Source organism: Thamnophis sirtalis, unplaced genomic scaffold (genome assembly GCF_051295495.1).
Source record: "Thamnophis sirtalis isolate CommonGarterSnake01/CBP01778 unplaced genomic scaffold, rThaSir2_p1.2 scaffold_9, whole genome shotgun sequence".
In the NCBI taxonomy this organism is placed as follows: domain Eukaryota; kingdom Metazoa; phylum Chordata; class Lepidosauria; order Squamata; family Natricidae; genus Thamnophis; species Thamnophis sirtalis.
This window is the reverse complement of record NW_028261389.1, coordinates 35,381,836-35,405,863: the sequence shown is the minus strand read 5'-3', so window position 1 is coordinate 35,405,863 and position 24,028 is coordinate 35,381,836. Positions and strand designations below refer to the sequence as shown.

The window sequence follows — 24,028 nt, the reverse complement described above, 5'->3', positions numbered from 1 at the left end:
GAAGGCTTCAGGAGGCTTCACTGAAGCCTCCAGAGGAAGAAAAATGGCCTTATGGACAACCCAGAAGTTCAGGAATGGACTTCCGGGTTGCCCAGAGGCCTGTTTTTCTTCCTCCAGAGGCTTCAGGGAAGCCTCCGAAGCCTCTGGAGGGAAACAAATGGCCTTACGGGCAACCCAAGTCAGAAAACAGGCTGTTTCTGGCCTCTGGAGGCCCTGTGGGGGGTGGGGGAGGCTGTTTCCGCCCTCCCCAGGTCCTAGAAAGCCACTGGAGCCTTCGCACACCAAAAGTGGGGGGAGAGCGGGGAGGCTGTGTGCATGACCCCCTGCTGTTCCCCCGCTCTTGGCACGTAATGGGGAAAAGGTTAGCCATTACTGCCCTATACCATTTCAAAAAATGGTTGTCCAATCTCTTCTTAAAAACTTCCAGGGTTGGAGAGTTTACAACTTCTGGAGCAAGTTGTTCCACTAGTTAATTGTTCTGTCAGGAAAAATTTTTCTTAGTTCTAGGTTGCTTCTCTCTTTGATTAGTTTCCATCCATTGTTTCTTGTCCGGCCCTCGGGTGCTTTGGCAAATAGCTTGATTCCCTCTTCTTTATTGCAACCTGTGTGATATTGGAACACTACTATCATTCACCTCTAGTCCTTCTTTTCATTAAACAAGACATACCCAATTCCAGCAACTGTTTTTCATATGTTTTAGCCTCCAGATTTATAGTATTTACCTATAAATCCATTCATGGCATGGGCCAGGGTATCTAAGGAAATGACTGTCCCGGATTGTGTCTACACATTCAGCAGGGGAGCCTCACCACGGATCCTGTGTATTAAAGAGTGCCATCTGGCCAGACCCAAGAAGGGAGTCTTTTACGCAATAGTCTCTTTGTATCATCTCCTTGAAGATTAGGCTACAATAGTACAAATCATTGCCAGTCTCTGAAGATGTGATTAAGTCACCAGACAGGACAGCAGGAGCATATGGCAGATCCTGTAAGTTGGCATGTTAAAATTTATGATTATGCTAATTGTGGATTTATTGTATTGGTGTGTTTTTAACTCATTAGTCAGACTAATAATTGTCAATAATCTAAATTGAAATAAAAATAACACTATTAATGAAGCATCTCAAAGCCAGCTTAATATAATTAAGAGTTAGTCATTCAATTAATGTACTTTTTAAAAAAAGCTACCTTGCAAAAAGTTGGATTAGTCCTACATAAGCTTGTATACAAAATGCTTTGAGGTTTCAAACAGGTTCTACCATATCCAAAAGGGTAACTGAAGCAGCGGTTCAAAGAAAATTATTAAAAGAAAACAAACACAAGAGCCGGCCGTGACATGTTTCAATAAACAATTCACACAAGTTATTCATGAAATCACAAAGGACAGCTCCCTCTGGAAGAATGGCTGTGCTCAATAAAAAACTTCTCCCCTCACAGAAGGTGCTTATCTCCACCCAATAACTCCTTTTTCTGGTCGAGAAGATCTGAGAAATCAGAACCGGTCATTTTCTTAAAATAATTTTCTATATATTATACTAAACCACTAATCGATAGACTCGGTTATCTGTAAAGTAGCGATACCCCTCACTATATTACTTGAATCCCAGGCAAGAAAGAAAGAAAAAACTCAACCTCCCACCAACTCTCGCCTGAGTCGATTTCAAATTACGCGACTGAGAGGCTTACTCAACGTACGGGCTCTGAAGGGAACCCGCGCGCAACCTCTTAGACCAGGCAGCCAATCCCAGGACCCATTTGAGTTTCCGCCGACCAATCAGAATACATTTTATTGGCATGTGGACAAAGCTGTCCGTTGTTTTGTGCGCTCTGTGGAGTTGGGTACGGTGAGCGTCGCGCGGATTGTTCTCTTCCCTTTGGTTCCCCCCCTCCCCCTTCATTCCGCTTTGTTGGCCGTTCCTTTTCTTGCTGCCTCAGGGAAGAGTCGGGAGTGTGGCAATGCCCGAGTTTTTGGCGGACCCGTCGGTGCTCACCAAGGAGAAGCTGAAGAGCGAACTGATTGCTAATAACGTGAGCCTGCCCGGAGGTGAGCAGCGTAAGGATGTTTATGTGCAGCTCTACCTTCAGCACCTCACCGCCCGCAACGTGTCTGGAGTCCCCGCGCAGCCGGATTTCTCCAGTGACGAGGAGAGGGAGTCGACCCCGGTTGCAGTCAGGAACAGAGGGGGTAGCGCTGCTGCCGTCGCTGTGGGCCGGGTAAGCGATTCGGCGATTCTTTTTCTTTCGCGAATTTCAAATGGAATTTTCGTTTTCTCTTCACGGCCTTCTCTCTTGATGGGGCGGCAGAGTTTTCCCGCTTTCTCCGAGGGGGCGGCGCGATGTCTTGTCACTGACTGAAGGGGTGGGGAGGGAAGAGAAACGGTGCTTGCGCGTGAGCAAAGCCCGACTCAACCGTCTTGGATTAGGCAGTCTATGTGAACTCTCGATGCATTTAAGCGGTCTGAAAAAGGGCAATTCAGGCCCTAATAGCATGTAATGGTGAAATGCATTCCCTAACAGACACCTGCCGCCCTTGTGCTTCTGTTGTACCGATGCTAATGTAGTCTTTACAGAATTTAAAATTTGTGCGCAAGAGCACGGTTTCACAGTCATTTTTATTTATGCCCTATCCGTCTCCATCAATATGCCCCCCCACCGCATCTCATTGTAATTCCCATCACTTGGCTTATCGATACTGATAAGAAATGATAGGCCTTTCAGTGTATTATACTTGATAAAAATCAGGTTGAGGAAGGCTACTTTACTGTATAATTGTTCCTTTTGCATTCTCCACGTGTAAGATGTACCTTGCCAATAGTTTCGTTGCTTATTACTGTATTTCTTCTTGTTTTGTTGATTATCTAATACGGGTATACGTACAAGAGTAAAAGCATCTTATATAAAATGTAATAATGCTTTTCAACTTAATCAGCAAAATAATTTAATTTTTAAAAAGATTTTAAGCATATTGGGAAAGGCCTTTCTTGCTAATCTTAACATGGTTCACTGTAGGAAAGATGGTTCCACAGCTAAAGCCTCAAGCCATTTGGCTTTAAAGGTCAAGAGTATCGTCTTCAATTGTGCCCTATAGAAAATTGATAGCCAGTGAAGATCTAAGTGTAAATTACTAAGTACAGCTATCTCAAGAAGAGTGGTACAGTACTTGGCATGCTCTTCACTATACTACTACAGGTAGCCCTCAATTTATGACCTCAATTGAGCCAAAATTTCTATTAAGTGGGAAATTTATTAAGTTAATTTTGCCCCACTTTACAACCTTTCATGCCACCATTATTAAGTGAATCACTGCAGTTAAGTTAGTAGCAAGATTGTTTAGTGAATCTGGCTTTCCCATTGACTTTTCTTGTTGGAAGATCGCAAAAGGTAACCCTAGGACACTGTGGCTGTCATAAGTATGAATCAGTTGCCAAGCATTTGAATTTTGATCATGTGACCATGGGGATACTGCAACAGTCATAAGTGAAAAATAACCAGTAATAACCAATAGTCAGTTTTTTCAGTGCAGTTGCACCTTTGAACGATCACTAAATGAACTGTTGTAAATTGAGGACTACCTGTACTTGCAAATTACTGAGTCATGGAGAGTTCCAAACTCAGCCTGTGTTTTTGAGTTGAGTGCAATATCCAGGTCTTTATCTCAACATACTCAAAAGCTAGCCTTTATCTGGTCTATTGAAATTAATTGAAGAGGAAGAAGAATTTGAATTTATCGGCTCCCAGAGACACTGAGATAATCTCTAGTATTTTATAGATTAGAAGTACTATGTGTGGATGCTTGCTGATTGGGGCTTCCATACCTACTACCCTGCTGTAAGAGTGGGCCTTGAGAAGGGGAGTAGTGGAAGCATATCTCAAGATTAGATGAGGAAAGGTTGAAGCAACTGCAGGTTCATCCCTGAATGATAGTTTATGAGCTGTGTGTAAATCCATTCTATCCTTTCATTTCAGATAATTAGTAATATCTGGATTCCTACGGAAATATCTTGAACATGATGTTAAAACTGTAATAGCTCCCAGTGTTACCAGCAACTGCAATAATATCTACCAATCACTGTCCTTGTTTAATCAGATTTGCTTCCATTTCTTGCTTCTAGATCTTCATTGTGGATTCCTTTTGTATAATGAACCGATTTTCTTGCATACCTAGTTTTGACCTCTTTTGTTTGACTAATGTTTGATTGTCTTTGGCTTGCAAGAAACGTATTGCTGCTTTGGTCATAAATGGGACAGAGCATGTTCATGATACCATCTTTCTGAAGTTCATTTAGCAAGTTCAGAGTGTTCTCCATTATTAAAATATTTATTGCATATTTAAAGGCAGTTTATAGTAAATTAGGCAATTAAAACAATTATCACACTTAACATATACATTACTCTCTCTTTTTTTTTACAAATATACATAGTAAACAAAGCTACAACAAGAAAAAGCACAGGGAAAAACAGCATAGTGCAGAGATAATAAAAGTTAGCTTCCGAAAATAAAGATGGCCTATGCATATGTCACTTGAGAGGGTATTCTAAACTGGAGAGTAGCCAATAAGGGAAAAATGTGCTGCGTAGTCAGTGGTTGTAAAGGCTCTGAAAGTCATCTTACATTATTGGGAGGGACATGTAGGGAAAGATGTTACTTCAGATGCTGCGGTTCCAGGTTATGATGAATTACATTAAGATTAACACCTCAAATTCAAATCCGAAACAAAATGTATTCACAGTCTTCAAAAGCAGCCCCATTTATAGTGCATTACAGTAATCAAAACAAGTTACTGTAACAAGGCTGTCTCTAGTAAGATCATACTGGCATACCAGTCTAAGCTGGTAAAATGTGTTTCACACCAGATTATTTATATCTTTGGTGTCAAGGATACATCCATAAGTATCCCCAAAATGGGAAACTGATCCTTTGGAACAGTGTAACTTCATCTAGAACATAATGAATTACTCTACTATGAGCTGATTAACTATTTACTAACTAGTAATAAAATTAATTATTACTGTTGTCCCACTTGAGCAGAGTTTTTTCATTGACCATTGTCAATTGGCCCTTTTGCAATCTTTTTCAGCATATTCAGTAGAAAGGAAATGTAGAGCTGGTTGCAATTGGCATATGATAACATTTTCTCTAACCCTCCAAATGATCTTACTAGCAGGGTCATGAAGTTATGAAATAGCATGGGGAATAAAGTGGAAGCTTTTACAATTGAATATTGTAAATACTATAGAGTCAATGAGAAATCTCTTAATTGATGATAGAACCTAGTAATGACGTTTTATGCATTAAGTTCATTGTTTAGAATGGATATGGTGCTATCCCTCTTCTTAGGTTTGTTTATATGACACTGCCGGAAAAGAGTTTAGATAATTTAGAAAAGAAAGATAATGAGGCTTTAGGCACAGCGTTTAAGTAATCGAGAGCTTAAGTAGTATCAGTTCTTGCAGGTGAGAGTCATAGTACAAAAAGAGAGCACAGGGTCCTGGAATTGAACAACTAGTCATATAGATTTCAGCTTCTTCACATCTTTCATATATAGAAATGTAGCTCTGCCAAGGGGCAGATCCGATAAATTCCTTTTATTTAATCAGTTTTCATTTTAAATTCAATGAAACTAATGCACCATTTTTTAAATACAAAAACTATTTATGTCCCTTTACTGAATGTTCCAATTCTTTAGTTCATAAATTGTAACTTTGAAAATATCCTTTAATATTTGATACTGATAAGTTGTGCATTTAGTTTTGGACATCAAGTCCATCAAATGAAAATATCTCCGGTTTTTTAGAAGCATTCAAACTATCAGGTTTATATCGAACTTTTAAAAATATTGTTTTGAGTTTCTGGCAACTGTTGTAAATTAGGGAAGTAAAATTATACTTGACATCAAGAAAAATCTTTTAAGATAATCACAGCAAAGTAATTGATTTACAGTGTGTGATTACTGATGCCACCGCCAATTCTAGCAGATTATTCTCTTTTATCTTTCTGTTTCTCTTTGTCTTCTCTCTCTTTCACACATCAGAGAGCCTCTAAATAGAAGTCTTCCATAAAGTTAAATTTTCATTGGCCTCAATATCAAAATAAAGTCTACAGCCCAATAGGGCCCAAACACAGCTAATTATGGTCCCAGAACTGAAATTTTCTTTTCCTGAACTATGTGATGACAAAACAATTGCCTTAATGGAAATAGGTAAAAACTTTACATCAGGACCCATAAGCATTAATAATGCTAAATCTTCATTCCACATAAATATAAGCAGTGAAGTACCATATATTTTGCAGTTAAAGTCCACAGATAAGCAGATCCTCATTTTTTTAATCAAAATATTTTGAAAAAAATGTGCTGTCCACAGATAAGCTGTCATGTATTTTTCATGGTATTTTGGTTAAAAAGATGAGGTTATGCTTATCTGTGGATAGAGGTACATTTTTTTAAAATTACCAAATATTCTCATGGATAAGCTTAACCTGATTTTGAGTATATCTTGGCAGGTAAAATTCTTAGCTGATCCATGACTATATATGCTGCTTGGGCAGGGGTTGGACTAGATGACCTGCAGTACAAGGTCCCTTTGAACTCTGTTAATCTGTATCTAAATACCATAAATGTATATTATATATACAGTACAAGGTCCCTTTGAACTCTGTTAATCTGTATCTAAATATTATAAATTTATATTAATATAATATATAATATAATAATATAAATTTATGGTATTTAGATACAGATTAACAGAGTTCAAAGGGACATTGTACTGTAGGTCATCTAGTCCAACCCCTGCCCAAGCAGGATACCCTATACCATTTCTGACAAATGGCAGTCCAATCTCTTCTTAACAGCCTCCAGTGATAAAGCTCTCACAACTTCTGAAGGCAAGCTTTCCATTGGTTGATTGTTTTCACTGTAAGAAAATTTATCCTTATTTATTTATTTATTTATGGAAATTTGCTTTTCCATTCCATTTTTAGAAGAGCTGGTTGGAAGGTACTCAGATGGAAGATAGGTCATATCCAAAGATTTATGAAGCTGAAGCAGAAACATTTTTATCTATTTCCATTGAAGTCCTGGTAATTGTTTGGTCAACATATAGTACAGTGAAAGAAAGTTTCATTTCTGGGACCATACTCTGCAAAATGAGATCCAGAAGGTGCCGTGAAATATTTTGTACTTTGAACAAATTGGAGTCATCTAAAATTACTATGATTACACAGAGAACTTTCTAAAATACCTGAAAAACAGTTTTAACTAGTATTTTATGTGTCTTTCTCAGAAGGCAATCAAGGCTCTAGCTGTCATCCTTTCCTCTATAATAGATGGAGGGAGCTTTAGTTCATTATAGGAAAAGAGTAAAAGACAAGTTATCTAATTTAAGTGTATTTTTATTTTATTAGATTTAGCTATCACCTCATTGAAAACAACAATGGTGGCTCACAATATCAAAGAAAAATGTAAAAATATAATATAAACAAGGTAGCATCTGTCCAATTAAAACACCGCATATACAGAAACTTATCTAATGGGTCCACTCAACCCCAAAATCTAGGAGAATAGCAAGCTTTTTAAGGCTTTCCAAAACACCATCTCAGAGTGAAAGCCTTACAGATCTCTGAAAGTATCTCATTCCAGAGGACAAGCGTGCTTCCTGAGTCCAATATGTGGCATTGTTTAATTAGGGGGATCCAAAGTACAGCAAATCTTCTTCTGGAGGTGTGTTTGTGTGTGTAGTTACTTTGTCTGAAAATATAACTTTTTTAAGAACAAGAAAGTTTTCCTTTTAAATTAATGACTTCATGGATGAAAGCAGAAAACAATTTCCTCTTATGTCCCTCAGCACTTCTCCATCCACGGCATCGTTTGAGGGTAACTAGACCTTCCCACCGTGGCCCTCTAGTGCAGAAAAGGCCCAAGTCTCTTTCTGATGTTTGGAAATTATGTTGAACAGTGACTAGATTTTAAAGAAACACTACTCCAGGAAAAGGAGAATTATTTATCTAAGCTAGAAAAAATAGAGGACAGTATTTTCAAATGTTTTTTGTATTCCTGTTTATTGAGATAGTATTTTCAATGTTCATCATACGCAGCTAGGTGGCAGCATTCACCTATATTTTCTTGATTCAAAAAAATTAAGCAGGAAAAATGTAAAATCCTCAGGTTGTATAGGCTGTAATTTTAAAAAATGAAACCCTGGAAGAGAAAAAATAATAAATAAGTTCTTATCTTTATAAAAAATAATCTAAAATGTAATTTTTCTAATTTGCAGTTAATAATTTAAATAGAGTACCTAAGGAATTCATGAATCCATGTACTGTAAAATAAGGGACACCTTGTGTTTTCAGTTTGTTACTTTTCTAAATGTGTTGTTTAATTTGGAATAGTAATCTTTAAAAATTGATAAGAACTTGGAATAATTAACTAGTTACAGGTGATATACAAAAGATAATCCAATCATTATACATAAATTACTTCGAAGCAATGGGTTATAAGTAAATACAGGTAATCCTCAATTTTTGACTATAATGGAGCCTGCCCATTATGGTCACTCACTTAATGACTCCAACCCCCGAACCCCATTAAGTGGCTATGAGAGTACCATATGTTTTGGAGTATAAGACCCACCGGAGTAAACAGGCCCGTTTTGTTTTTTTGTTTTTGTTTTTTTCAAAAAGGCACGAATAGCCTTTAGAAGGCTTGTAGAGTGCTCCCGGGAGGGGGGGGCAAAAAAAATGGCCCGTTTCTTTGCTCATTTCTGCTCTCCCCAGCCTCCAGGAGCTCTCTCAAAGCCTCCTAAAGGCTATGCACGGCCATTTTGGTGAAGGGGGCAGGATTTCGGGAGGCAAAAAATGCTGTATTCAGTGTATAAGATGCGCCCAGATTTTCACCCTCTTTTTTGAGGGAAAAAGGTGTGTCTTACACTCCAAAAAATATGGTGTGCAGCAAGGGGTGCCTGGGGGGGGGGCAGAATCTCAGAGATCACCTTTGGGAAGGAGAACCAGCGACTCTATCCCTTGGCTTCCCTATACATTATGGCCACTCCCAAAATGGCACCTGCTTCCAAGATGGCACCAAACAGCTCTGTATAGGAAGGCCACACAGCAGAGTGACTGCTTCCCAAAAGAGATCTACAGAAAAGATAAGTGGACTTAGCCATAATGGAAGTGGGGAGGAGAGTGTGGGACTCGGCAGATGTGAAGCAGGTTGAGGGTCTGAGGGTTGTAGTTTAAGAATTATCTGTATTTGAGGAGAAAAGAACTGCATTTTTATTATAGAGAGGAGTGTAAAAAGTGTTTTCTTCAAATGAGAAAACTATCACATTTCAGAAGTTTTGCCAAAATCAGTGCATTAGCCTTTTCACAACCAAATCAAATTTGAATTGCTTTGGTTATTCCAATTTTTCCATTAAAAAATGTAGCAAGTAGAGTAATACTGGTACATATCAGCCCTCCTCCCCTCAATAGTCCCAGTGTTTCATATACCACTGACTCCTGACCATTAGCCAACTAGTTTTGTCCCTTTCCTCAGCTGCCACTGCTTCCAATGTCGCAGTATAGTATATCCTATTAGTTCATCCTTTGACTCCTTATAAAATAGTCCCATTTCACTCCAGCATGGACCAGAATATCCAGGATATGAATTTTAATTCAGGGACAGTTAATCCAAAACCAGGTGTTCCATTCTTGGAACAATAGGTACATGGAATGCTTTGTAACTTTGCAAAAGAATGCATCAAATATATTAAATGGAGTTATGCATTTCATGGCTATGTTGTATTCTAAAAATCTTTATTTACATGTATATCTTAGCATTATAGTTTTATAATACTGTTAAAATATATATCTCTATAGAAAGCAACAAAGAAAACGGATAAGTCAAGGCTTGAACAGGATGATATAGATATAGCAGAACTCAGTAATGAAGAACTCAAAGAGCAACTCCTGAGATACGGTGTGAATCCAGGTCCTATTGTTGGTAAGCTAATATAATAAATGCTAATATATTTGTGTATGTATGAATGAATATGAATATAAAAACTGAAGACAAAATGTAGATGAAATAGTGATGACAATCTGCGTTCCTTCAATATTTGAAATATCAGTAGACAAAGTAATTATGTTCTTTTGTGGATTATGATATATGATTGCATTCACTTTCTCAGTAATAATACTTGCCCAAATTCATGTTGTTAACTACTGAAACTAAGCTTGGCTTGCATCTGTATCATTGTGCTGATCATCCTATATGCTAATAAAGATTAGAAGTTTACAATAGGAAATAATTTATCCTTTCAGGTTATTTCACATATTGCTAAGAACTATTTTCAAATAGAGTAGAAGTATAAACGGCTTTGCAGAATCATTCACCAGGACTTAAATAAGAAAGTCTTGTTGATGAACATAGTATACAATTGTATTAAGGTACATTACCAATAATATGATGTATACTATTTAACTACAGATGGCAAGTAACTATTTGCTAAACAAGTTAAAATGTTAGTTTTAGTAATTTATTATATGTACTGCATACCATATACTTTTTTTACTAGCTAGAGTTCTACACAACATACATAAGTGTGTTGAAGTAGGCTTTGCCTGGCCAGAGCATGTCAACAAAATTCTTTTCTTTATCTTATATTCTGCTTTCTACATTATTCATTAACAGAATTTACATAATATAACATTTAAAATTTAAATATAAGTTAACAAATTATCCTTTAAAAAGATAGCAAAAGAAATGTATCTTGGCTGCACTTCTCAGATCAAAACTAACAACACAACTCCAAAAGTAGAGTATTTATAGCAATGGAAGCAGTGTAGAAACAATCACTCCCTTGTGTGCTAGATAAACAATATCCTGCCTATGAACCTATTCAGAATGGTCTCTCCTACAGCTATTAATACCAATGATGTCTCCTATATAGCTTAATTACTCCATATTGTTAATCCTAAACTTTATATGATTTGAAGATTAATAACAATAGTTTAAATTAAACCTGGTAAATGATTTCAGTGTAGGCTGTATATTTTTTGTAACTTGTACAGGCTTGTACACTATTGTTGTATTTTGTATAAATTGTAACTGATTTCTGTTCTGGGATCATCCCATATAATGTATATTGCAGGAATTAGGATATTAAAACAGGATTGACTATTGGCAATTATAGCTCATTCAAGAACAGCTGTAATTGAATTACGAGACATAATTCTGTCACTTTTGTCACTTGGGAATCCAGAAACAAAGTTTAAGGAGCATCTTCTAATAGAACACTTCCCCTTTCAGAGGTTCTGCAGTTTTGTTCAGAAAAGTTGAACTCCAGTCACAGAGCTAGTTTTCTACTAAGGAACAATATTTGTGTTTTAACTGGGTTTAATTTTAGTTTTTAGTTTGTTTGCCCACATCTAGCCCATTCGTGAACTTAGGTAATGTTTATAGGGTTGCTTTTTTGAAACTAAATAGTAATAAACTTCAGACCTGGGGCATCAGCATATAAACAAAGTCAATAGGGAAAGCAGATTCACTTAACATCCATGTTATTAACTTAACAACTGCAGTGATTCATTTAACTGGCAAAAAGGCTGTAAAATGGGGCAAAATTCACTTAACAACTGTCTGGCTTAGTAACAAACATTTTGGGCTTAATTGTGGTTGTAAATTGAGAACTACCTGTAATGGGTTTTATTTTGAAAGAGGAAATGGAGATATTATATATATATATATATATATATATATATATATATATATATATATATATATATATATATATATATATATATATATGCCTTATTTTGTATAAAACAATATTTCCTTGTGTACATGTACTATCTTCCTTCCATCATAAATCAATCCCTCTAGTTTGCTTCATACAAACTGCCATTTTGCAATTGAAATAATTAAATCCAAACATTTTTAATAAGAGTATATCTACTTTCTGTATTATAGGGTCATTTTTGTCTTTGTTACTATGTGTGACTTTAGTTGTCTGTCTTTTACTTTTATGTTCACTCTCTTTCCCAATATAGCTTTCTGTTTAAGATGACAGTTACTTTTCAAGTTCTTATTTCCTTTATAGCTTGTCTCATGTTTTTTCAGATCTACTGTGGCATTTTTTTAAAAATTTCAAAATAAAAATGGAAGGAGACAGGTTTTAACAGTTTTACATTAAAATACAGTTGCTACTATATTCATATTTTGATAAGTAAGATAGTAATATTATAAATGCACATTGAGGACTCTAAGTCTGAGTCATGTAACCAAATTTTCCTGCTCTGTTGCAGCTACGACAAGAAAGCTGTATGAGAAGAAGCTATTGAAACTGAAAGAACCATCCCAAGATCTAAGTCCTTTCATAGCTACACCAACATTTTCTTCATCAGCAGAAAACAATAAGCAGAATGGAAATGATGATTCTGACCAGTTCAGTGATAATGAAGAAGGTATAATAAAATACAAGATGACTAAATAGATTTAAAAATATAACATTTTTATTTTTTATCTTTTTGTATACAATGAGAGTACAAATATACTTGGCCTTAATATGTGCAGTGAGATTAGGATAGATATAGATATACATTCCACTACTTTATTTATGATGGACTATATTTAATAGCTATTCCTATCCATTGAAATAAATTAAAATTAATTATTTTTATAGACATCATTTTCAAAACTGCTTGTTTTTTGCCTTCAAATCATTAGGAGCAACATTGTGTTCCCTAGTTAATTTTTAAATGCAAGTTGTATTACTGTATTAGTACAGTCTTGTGTTTTCTTTAAAAAATAAATCTTACTTAGTAAAAAGCTTTTAAATAAGACTGATTTTTTTTAATATTCTCAGGGGTTAAGGTTACACACACACACACACACAGAATTCAAGATGCCACTTTCTTGAATTTTTCATTCAGATGTATTCCATTTAGAGCGCATCTTTTGTGAATTTAATCTATTACTATCAGTTTTCAATGTATTTTCTAAATTGGAAAAATAATTGAACAGTCTTAAAATATTCTAATAGCATTGATTAATAGTAGTGACATATTAGTTTGAAAAGAATAATATATTTATTTACAGATCCTAAAACAGAGTTCAGACTTGACCAGCGAGAACCACTGAAGAGTAAAACAAAAACTTTATTATCACTTAAACAAAGAAGAATTGCTGAAAATAATCAGGTACTACAATAATTTTTTAAAAAAGCCTGTTAAAATGGATATTTCAAAATGACATTTGAAAACTTTATATTTCTGGTGTAGGTAATATTTACTTCAAAAGAAAGCACACTTCTGATCCTTTAGAAAAAATTGAAATATAAAAAACTTATGGCAGATTGTGATAATTGCTAGCTAGCATTTCGATGTAATAAAGGAGACAATGAAGGGGAATTGTAAGTTTCTGAGCCCTACCAATATTTTTCATGCTGATTTTGAATAACTTTTCTTCCTAATTGTAATATAATAAACCTACAGGCACCAAACAAAATTTGTTCAAAATAAGGACAGTATTTGTGATCTAAACTAGCTTAATTTAATTCAGTGTCATTCTCATTTAATAAAATCTAACGTGAACACACAGTTAAGAGGAAGAAGGGCTGTTTTAGCTGAAAAAAAATAGCAGCATTTTAATAGGATTGCAAAGACGTTCATAATGTAATGCTACTGCCAACCTAAATGCCAGGTAAAGAGATGAAGCAAATCAAGCCTTTTGAAATGTATCATGTAGATATGTTTATCTGAGGAAAACAATCAAGGAAATAAAAATAATTTCAAAAACTCAATTTGCCTCCTCCTCCTCCTCCTCCTTTAGTATCTTAGGAGAAAGGGATTATTTGAAATTTCCTTTTTTTCTGATTTATTTAATTTTTTTGAACCAGCCCTGTATTCAGCAGTAATGGTATATACTAACTAAGTTAGCCATGTTGCTATATAGTGAATAAAATAATATAATACATCAGGGATATGTTTTCAAAGTTGGCAGTCTAACAAAGAGACCCCAATTTTATGGCCTTAATACATTAAAAGGAAGGAAGATACTTTTCTATAAATAAAAAAAAAGGAATTCTTTGAACATGTTTTCAAGAATGTTGGAAAAATCAGCCATATCATAACATTCTAGAAATACATGTTAGACATCTATAATTAGATTATTTTGGTTTCTGCCAAAATGTAAATATTAAGTATTCCTCTCTTAGTGATCCCAATTTGTATCAAGAACTCTATTGGTAAGCACTCTGGTCACTAAGCAGAATAATCACGACCACAACAGACACCATTTTCCATTCAGTCGTTAGGTGAGACACCATGGTCGTTAAGCAAGAAATATTGCAACTTGTGAGTTAACATTCTCTAGTAACTGCTTATTGGAAGCCAGTTGTGAAGCACAAATGCCAATCACCGCAGAATACTACAATAGTTGTAAAAGTGAGGATTGATCATAAAGTTGGAAGTTTTTTTTTCAATTGTAACTTCAAATGGTAGTTAAACAAAGTACTTGGTAAGTGAGGACTACTGTAATTAAAAATTCAGTATCAAGAAGAAAATATACCCTTTTTCTAAATGAATTACGCTGCTATAAAAAGTTTATTTGTAAAATGTTCATTAAAAATTAAAAGATATAGTTCAAACCAAATACGTGGTACTAATTTTTAAAGTTTAAATTTAGCTTGTGTAAAATATAACATGGATATTTAGGAAACCTCCCAACATCTCTGAATTTTTTAATTATTAAATCCAGATAAAAGAATATTTCTTGTTCACCTTAACATACCAATATAGACTTCAAATAGTAATTTTCTATCTATTTGTCAGTCGTTCGGTAGACAGCCACATTTAATCTATAAATTCAGGGTTTACTGTCTGATCTATATAATAATTAGCTATAATTTGATTGGCCATTGTGCTATGCCCTAGAATCTGTTTCTGACTAGCAAATCTTATTAAGCTATCAGACAGATTTACCACTTGCAAGGTTATTCCCTCCTTTTCTAATCTTTACACTAAGAAATACAGTAATTTCCATAGAATGAAGGCTGCAGTCCCATTCAGCTTTAAGGGAAAAGGGATTTGCAATCATTACCAGTTAAATTTAAACTTCTAAATCTAAGTAGAATATGGATAAGATGCTGAATAGCAAATTTAAAATGTCGTATTGCTTGCTTCAGAGAGCTATTTAAAGAGCCTATATTAGTAAGGGCATATAAAGTGTCACAAGATCAGAATCCTTTATCTGAGATTGAAAAATAAGTACCAGTGCAAGAAATGTATGCATTTAATAAAAGAGAAAAAAGGAGTCGGATATTTAGATGCCATACATTTTAATTATCTAAAATGTCTTTCACATCAAAATATTCACTTACTGTTAATGGTATGTCATTAATATCTATCCTGTGTTCACTGTTTCTCTGTAATATGCTTTTTTACCCAACATAGGAACATAATATGATACATATCATGCACAATTTTCATGCAAAATGCTATGGCATTAGGTGGGATAATCTGATTTCAAGAAAGAGCATTCATATGTTTGCTAATATGTTTAATGCTTAAATATCCAAGGATGGCATTACTGAGACATTCTGGAGAAGTGGATCTTCAAAAAGTGGACTTCTTCAGGCAGTGTCTAGGGAATCTTCAAGAGTTTCAAGAAGAACACCAAGGAAAAGGGTGACGCAAGGCTATTTTTTAATTTAGACCTTTATTTTTGACATTATCAGAGCCCTAGTAACAGCTATACACTTATTTTGTTATGTTTTTGTTTTTAAACAAACAGGTTGAAACTACAGTTCCATTTCCTGTACATGATCCAGTAATATCAGAGAATACTCCCATAGCTGTAGTGGCTTCAAGCAACGAGACTCTAGTAAATATACTGAATTTTCATTAGGTGGTATTCTGTCATTTTCTTCTCATGGAAGAATTTTGAATAAACCTTTATTTCTTGGGAAAAAAGGTTTTTAAGTAAAACATTAGGCTACTATTCATCAGTCTAATGCAAACCAAGAGCAACTAAGTGGCAGGAGGAACAATATTCAGTTACTGTGGATCTTCTGAAAGTTTTTCCCCTGTGTTTCAAAAATTGTCTTTATATGTTACAGGGTAATACTTATAAATACTAAAAGCAACTTATCAGTTAAAAAACACTATATTGACCATTTAGGATAGTTAGTATTTCATGTGTAAGCTGCCTGGCTTGGTGATTAAGATTTTTGTTGTAACTTCCTCTGTTAATTCTGAGTCTGAACAATTTGAATTTCAGCAGGTTGTCAATAGGGTACCTGGAAATACCAAGCATGCCGATCCTATACTGTCAATCAGTGACTTCTCAGAATTGCCAAGAAGAACACCAAAGAAACCATTGATGTCAGCTGAAGTAAATGAATTAAATATAGATTGGTGGATAGAAAGGGGGGGGGAGGGTGAACTTATCTTTAATTAAAACTATGATAGCAGATATATTTGGGGACTTTTCTAGCCTCAGATTCCTTCTCAGGTTTTTTTTTTTTTTTTTTTTGTACGTATTGGGTATATACAGATCTGGAATATCTAACGTAAATAATCTGTTACCGGATCTAATTTAATCAGGATACCTAGAACATCTAAAGTAATTGAGATCTATTTTTTAAGGAAACGTATCTCAGCCATGTGTGCTATTAAAGTAATTGAATATTCTACAGCAATAACTATTGTATACTTCGCTTTAAAATGGTTCTTTTAGTGCTTACATTTTTTCACAGGGAGCATAAAAAATGAAAAGTATTCATCATCCTTATCACCAGTAGCTGATCAATTCAATTAGAAGTGGTGAAAATATCTTTTTTAGGTTTTTATCACATTAATCTTTATAAAATAGCATTATTCTTCATCTTGAAGGAACAAAGGATATTTACTGAAGACATTTACTGGATTTATAATAAATTACTAGATATATAAATGTAACCAAATTTTGATCAACAGCTAAACCCCATGAAGGAGTCTTCTTAGATTTCATGGGTGTACTATTCGAAATGACACCGGAACATGGCTGCACTCTGCCTCTCCCCCTTATTTTCTTTAGTACAGCTTCTAATGAAATTTGGTAAGATTATCATTTTTTCATTTTCTAACTAGGTCATGGAGAAAATGTCTACAGAGGATACAAGATTAGAAAGAGATATTCTTAAAGAAATGTTTCCATATGAAGCATCAACACCCACAGGAATTAGGTACTTGTAGCTATTTTTTTGTTTTGTTTCTTCGTATGCATTAATATTTTTCAGGTTTGAGCCTGAAAAGACATTGGATTTGACAAGACAATATTTTTATTTCACTGTCTTATCAAGTCTTAAAAATAGGTGTTATGCAATGTTGTGCTAGTTTGCAAATTTTCTGCTTTTTAGTGGCAGTTTAAAAGGCTTGATTTTTCAGTGTTCTGTTTTCAGACTCTTTTAAAATTTCTTTACATGGTTAAAAAGACAACTGAAGAAGCAAAATAAGTGTGGTATTCTCAGTTCCTAAAATCAAGGTTACCAAGATTCATTTTAATTATCAAAATGTTTATTTGGAAAATGTATATGGATGCCCTCCTTAAATATATAATTCTAGTTTACTAATTAGTTTACATACATACATACATACATACATACATACATACATACATACATGGGTGTGTATGTGTGTATATATACAGTACTGTGCAAAAGTTTTAGGCGTGAAAAAATGCTGTAAACAAAGAATGCTTTCAGACATATAAATAATGATTGTTTATTTTTGTCAATTTTCAAAATGCAAAGTGAGTGAACAAGAAAAATCTAAATCAAATCAAAATTTGGTGTGACCACCCTTTGCCTTCAAAACAGCATCAATTCTCATAGGTGCACAAAGTCAGGGATTTTGCAGGATTATAGTCAGGTGTATGATCAACCAATTATACCAAACAGGTGCTAATGAGCATCAATGTCACATGTAGATTGACACCCAGTCATGAACTGAAACAGCAATAGCAACAGCTGTGTAGGAGGCTTAAAACTGGGTGAGGAACAGCCAAACTCTGCTACCAAGGTGAGGTTGTGAAAGACAGTTTCATGTCATGGCAAGATTGAGCACAGCAACAAGACACAAGGTAGTTATATTGCACCAACAAGGTCTCTCCCAGACAAAGATTTCAAAGCAGGCTGGGGTTTCAAGATGTGCTGTTCAAGCTCTTTTGAAGAAGCACAAAGAAACAGGCAACGTTGAGGATCGTAGACCCAGTGGTCGGCCAAGGAAACTTAGTGCAGCAGATGAAAGACACATCAAGCTTATTACCCATCGAAATCGGAAGATGTCCAGCAGTGCCATCAGCTCAGAACTGGCAGAAACCAATGGGACCCAGGTACACCCATCTACTGTCCAGAGAAGTCTGGCCAGAAGTAGTCTTTATGGAAGAGTTGCAGCCAAAAAGCCATACCTCTGACGTGGGAACAAGGCCAAGGGACTAAAGTATGCACAAAAACATAGGAACTGGGGTGCAGAAAAATGGCAGCAGGTGCTCTGGACTGATGAGTCAAAATTTGAAATATTTGGCTGTAGCAGAAGGCAGCAAGATTTTTCTTGCTGGCATATTTTAATTGCAAACAAGAAAATAATATTTCACAACAGGATTATTGCCTTTCTGTTTACAGTTCCCTAGTTCTCTCTCTGATTAGCAACTTTATGAATATAGAATGTATTGGCTCTTTGGCCTGATCAAGGAAGGCTTTTCTTAAATACCTCTGAAATTCTTTGCATGGAGAATATATTGTTTGACTATAAAACAGACTCATAAATTTGGCCAAAACTAGAATATTTTGATTGCTCCAAGTTTTGACTAAAGCAAAATCACAGGGGCTTTACAGGATAAGTACATAAACCTGGTGCACATCTCGTCTCTTTCTTCTTTATCCAATGCCCTGCTCAGTGATCTCTCTAGCAGGTTCATTTTCTTATCCTTTCAGTTACAAGTCTTAGTGTCAAGCACAGCAGATCCAATCAGCTAATCCCCCAAGCTTCTTATATCCCTTTAGCTAATGTAAGGATTTCCTATTTTCCTCTTTCTCAAACTCATATATTTTGGTTTGAACCTGGTGTGTCAAAAAACAGGTAATCTGAGAATAGAACATTTTGCATATCCCTAGTCATAATCTTAAAACTGACTTTCTTTTGAATAGTACTGCTATTCCTTTTATCCATGCCCAACTAGCCAACCTTGTTTCCTGCATCTGAAGACTACCTCTGTTTTGAAGTTAACACTGCATAAATAGGAACATGTCAGTATCCAAGAAATAATTCCTTTTAGCCATGTTATGCAGAAAAGGAGTCAGAAGCAGCAAAACAAAATTAAAAGTAGGAAACATAGCAATTGCACTTAGACTTACATACCACTTATATACTCTTTTTACCCACCTCGGGAGGATGGAAAAAGTTGAGTCAACCTTGAGCCGGTGAGATTTGAACTGCAGCTAGCAGTCAGCTGACGTAGCCAAGGTGGCGCAGTGGTTAAATGCAGCACTGCAGGCTACTGCTAGATCAGCAGGTCAGCGGTTCAAATCTCACCGGCTCAGGGTTGACTCAGCCTTCCATCCTTCCGAGGTGGGTAAAATGAGGACCCAGATTGTTGGGGGCAATATGCTGACTCTTTGTAAACCGCTTAGAGAGGCCTGAAAGGCCTATGAAGCGGTATATAAGTCTACTGCTATTGCTATTGCTATTGCCTGCAATACTGCACTCTTACCACTGTGCCACCTCAGCTCTCATGTAAAACAATGTAAACATGTAAAACAAGACATTTAAGATTAGTTTACACTAACACCAATTACTGTACTCTTCCAGGCCTTTTTATTTTTTCTTGTTCTGTTTCATACATTGCTATTTTTAAAAATTCCTTACCTTCAATATTTCTTTAGCGATACTCAGCTCTCAATTCCATATAAAGAAATGGGCAAGCAAGTTCATATGATATATGGTAATTTGTTTTAAATAATAAAAAACAAATGCTTTTTGGATGATATAATTATATAGATAATTAATGTTTTTTCCTTCCCAAGAATAACTACATCTAGCTTAGCCTCTTTTTCCCAGCAACAGCAATTATGATATAATTAACTATCAAATTTAGCAGAAAATTATCAAAACATACAAGTGTCCTATTTTGGAGCTTTTAGAGCCAGCAAGCTACTAGCTTGGACTAATAAGAATTTGAGCCTAATGAGATATCTGCTGAAGGAGTTTCCTCACAGTGCCCCTCCCAAGAAGCCACTCTGGCCTATCTTGCCTTGCAAGTTGGTATTACCTGACACCAGATCTCTTTTGGATAAGTACCATTGTGATTTTTTTAGTAAGTACTATAACAAGGTCCCTTTGTTGGGCTTCAGTTGCCTGGCCCAATTTGCTGAGAATGCAATCAGTATAGCGAGATTCTTATAAATAGGCATGCAACAATAAAGTAACCTTAATCAGGTCATGGTGGTGTTCCTTGTGATTGACAAACTTGTTTAATAAAAAATACCCCATACCAAATAATCATACAATTGCCAATGAGATACTTTTGAGAAGATCACAAGCATGGATAAATTAGTTTTATATTTGGGATTCAAATTGGTAGCAGAGCAGTACTTATCAGCTACACATTAAATCATGTATCTGATTTCAGAACTATGACTGTTGCAGGAAGCTCCTTTGCCATGTTATCTTGAAAAAATATGCAGTACTTTTAATGAATCACTGACAGATACTATACTCATATTGTTATGCATTTCAAAACATATCCAAAATATTGCATATCTTTTGTACTTTTACTATATTGAGTCCAAATGTTACCCATCCACATTAGAACTTTTGAAATGTATGAGGTATTCTAGCACATTTTAATTTTAAACATATTACTTAATTTATAGTGCAAGCTGCCGCAGACCAATCAAAGGCGCTGCTGGTCGACCTATAGAGTTCAGTGATTACCGACTGGAAGAAAATTATTCATCGAAGTATATTCCTAAATATGTTGCCTCAGCAGAAGTCCAAAAAGAAAAAACAACAATTAAAAAACACTCCATTCCTTTGTGGATAAAATTTTTGCTCTTTTTCGTTGTTGCAATCTTTTTGGTTTTCGTCTATCAATCCATGGAAATCAACCAAGGAAATCCATTCTCCAAATTCCTTACGGCCGAGAATCCACAGAAAACAACAAATTGAGTTTTTCTTTCTGTGGCAATACAACTGGGTCTCCTATTTTTAATCATAGAGATGACTTCATCCTTTCTCATCTTGAAATTGAAAACTGGAATAAAACATGACAGTAAATGGACATCACCAACTTCTTTCAAAATTAGGAGATCACTGTGCCATAAGTAGTATCTTTGGATTTCTCTGGAACTCCTTGTAGGATTTATTTTTTTAATGTGAACTTCATTATGTTCATTTGAGAATGTATATTTGATTTTATAAACTTGGAAGTTCAAAATGGGCAGAAGTGATAGTAAAATGTGAAGATGTGTTTAAATGTTTTTACTTTAGGCTAAGATACTGTACTGAAATTTTCTTTACTTCATATGTTTTTGGGGGTGGAAAGATACCTTGATAAAAGGAAATGCATTTTTTAATGCATTACGTGAAAACTGCGGCTAAATACAGTAGTTTTAAGGGGCTTCAGCATTTTCTGTAGAATACGGTAATCTCAATGGTGAACTTATTGTATACATTTGTCTTAGTTTTAATTGTAATTATACTTGAACTTATCCTTAATTTTTTAACCATAGTTAACTATTTTAGTGCTTAATCTATAATTCCTATTCAAATTGACTATTGTTGTTTTAGAACAATAACTATTAGTATAATTTTTTGAAATAAAGCTTACATAAAATAAATTGGTTTACTTATTTTTACTTAACTAAATGTGAAATCATTTTTATCTGCAGACTTATTTCAAAAAAGTTACGTACCACAGCATGAATTACATTTTTAGATTTCATATTTTTCTATGGTATTTTATTTAAAACACTGATATTCCAAAACCTATAATTCTTATGTTATATAAAGGCCATTTGTTACACGCACACACAGACACATATGTGTGATGAACAAAAGTAACATGTTGCCCACCAACATGTTTAAACAATGCAATTATTTTGGTCCACCATGACTTGTCCCAAATTTCTTTTTCCAATTATATAACATTATTTTTTATTGTGGATTACTACATATCAAATGAATGTATCAATTTACAGACTATTCTATACAAAATTGCAATAAAGTTATTTTAAACCATAAGTTTCACCCTCCTCTGATTGGTGTTCATGCACTCAAAAGTTTTTAAAATTTTATATAGAAACTCTTAAAATATATTTAACCTACCTGTAAGTCTTAATTTTAAAGTCTCATTAATCAAGAGTAATTCTGTACTCTTGGCAGCAGTACAGAAATTGTTTGGCATTGCCTTCTATCAACAACTTTTAGTGTAGCTTACAGCTGTGAGATTTCTTGGTGGTTTTTCATCCAGTCACAAGCCTGCAATGACCCTGCTTTGCTCTTTGAAATACAGGGTTTCTAGAAAATGCCATGTACGTAGGTATTTTGAATACCTAACCAGGTATTAATTCCAGTAATATGAAAACTCCGGATACACAATATTATATCCATAGTATGCTATTTAATGTCTATATGACATTTGAAGTCCACGTGCTGCAAATACTCATACTAATATCTGAAAATTATACTTTGTAATTACTTCCTACCTGCCCAGTTTATTTTTGCTATCTTTTAGTATCAAAACAATCTTATACTTAAACAGAATTCAATATTCTACATATAAATCATATTTTTCAATCTTTTAAGTACTGAGTCTAATATATCTAAAATATTTCAAACCATTGCTAGGTCCCTAATCAAACAATTATGTGAATTAGACAAATGTCAGATGACAACCTGAAATTAGATCCCTTATTAAGAACAATGCACAGATGTTAAACTTGCTCTCCCACTGAAAAATGGGCTTTTACTTAGTTATTACAGTACATATAGGAAGAATATATGTTTAATTTGAACCTGAAATCCTGAATGTACTGTCAATGGGGCTAATTTCGCATGAAATAATTTGTTTCAGAATATTTACAGACAATTTGCTATGAAATCAAAACATGCTTGAATTTTTGAATTGTGAAGAAAGTGTTAATGACACTGTAATTTCAACAGCTATGGAATTAGACTAGATGTAATGACAAAAGCCAGTAAACAGCCACTTATTTTTTTCAAAAGGTTATAAGGCAATTGTTTTCAAGTCTTTGAAAGTAAGAATAAAGATAATTTAGGTATATGCATGCTGTCTTTCAGATAATTAGAACATTTTCTTGTTTGGCAGTGCTAATATTTTTCCTTGTAAAGATTTCAAGAGTAGGAAGGGTTAGGATACTCTTCCATCTTCGTGGCATCTGAGCAGTGGTGGGTTTCAACTCCCGTTCCAACCGGTACAGTTGGAATGGGGCCAGTGGCGTTCTCATGGACGCGCACAGTGCGTGCATGCATTCTAGTGCTTCTGGGATGAGGCGCAGCAGCACAGAAGCTTTAAAACAGGTAAGGAGCGCGGGTGGGTATCTGGTGCTCTGAGCTGGCTCCGGTACTCCTGTACTGGGATATACCGCCCACAATCCACCACTGCATCTGAGCCACAAAGATGGAAGAGTAGAATTGTCAAACATTTCCTAGATGACTGTTCACACCTGATCCTGCCTCCTACTTGGAGGTAATGCCTTGAAAATTCCTGTGGCAGTTTAATTTTACATGAATCTTTGTTTTGCTAGCCATTTGGCATCTGCAAATATAAAAGCAAAGGTAAAGCGTGTTAAGAAGTAAAATAGGCTAGTCTATTTTAGACTGAAAGATAAGAACTATTTATCAAGCAGTTCTTTGCCAAACAGCAAATGCTACTGCATCCCATTAAGCTGGATGTCATGTAGAACTGTCCAAGATAGGCCTGAGACTGCAGTCTGAGCTACAGACATGAAATTCTGCATGACAATTATAGTCCACATAATTATTAAGGCTGTAG

General features: G+C 35.0%; 1 protein-coding gene across 6 annotated transcripts; it reads left to right on the top strand.

Annotated features, from left to right (window-relative positions):
* Nucleotides 1–1,794: 1,794 nt before the first annotated feature.
* Nucleotides 1,795–22,254, top strand: TMPO (thymopoietin). Of its 6 annotated transcripts, none has more exons than XM_014051535.2 (9): nucleotides 1,795–2,213; nucleotides 9,853–9,976; nucleotides 12,280–12,438; nucleotides 13,073–13,173; nucleotides 15,553–15,660; nucleotides 15,767–15,856; nucleotides 16,256–16,366; nucleotides 17,104–17,198; nucleotides 20,886–22,254. In XM_014051535.2, exons 1-9 carry the CDS (start codon nucleotides 1,956–1,958, stop codon nucleotides 21,178–21,180), a joined length of 1,341 nt encoding a protein of 446 aa, XP_013907010.2. In that variant the 5' UTR covers nucleotides 1,795–1,955; the 3' UTR covers nucleotides 21,181–22,254. The 6 variants fall into 6 exon arrangements, with proteins under 6 accessions (XP_013907010.2, XP_013907012.2, XP_013907009.2 ...); XM_014051534.2 differs by having other exon boundaries at nucleotides 1,796–2,213; nucleotides 16,253–16,366; XM_014051537.2 differs by lacking the exon at nucleotides 15,553–15,660.
* Nucleotides 22,255–24,028: the final 1,774 nt, after the last annotated feature.

Coding starts and splice junctions, on each gene's coding strand:
- TMPO (XM_014051534.2), top strand. CDS start 1,956: ATGCCCGAGTTTTTGGCGGACCCGTCGGTGCTCACCAAGGAGAAGCTG. Junction 2,214..9,852: donor CTGCCGTCGCTGTGGGCCGG/GTAAGCGATTCG, acceptor ATATCTCTATAG/AAAGCAACAAAGAAAACGGA. Junction 12,439..13,072: donor GTTCAGTGATAATGAAGAAG/GTATAATAAAAT, acceptor ATTTATTTACAG/ATCCTAAAACAGAGTTCAGA.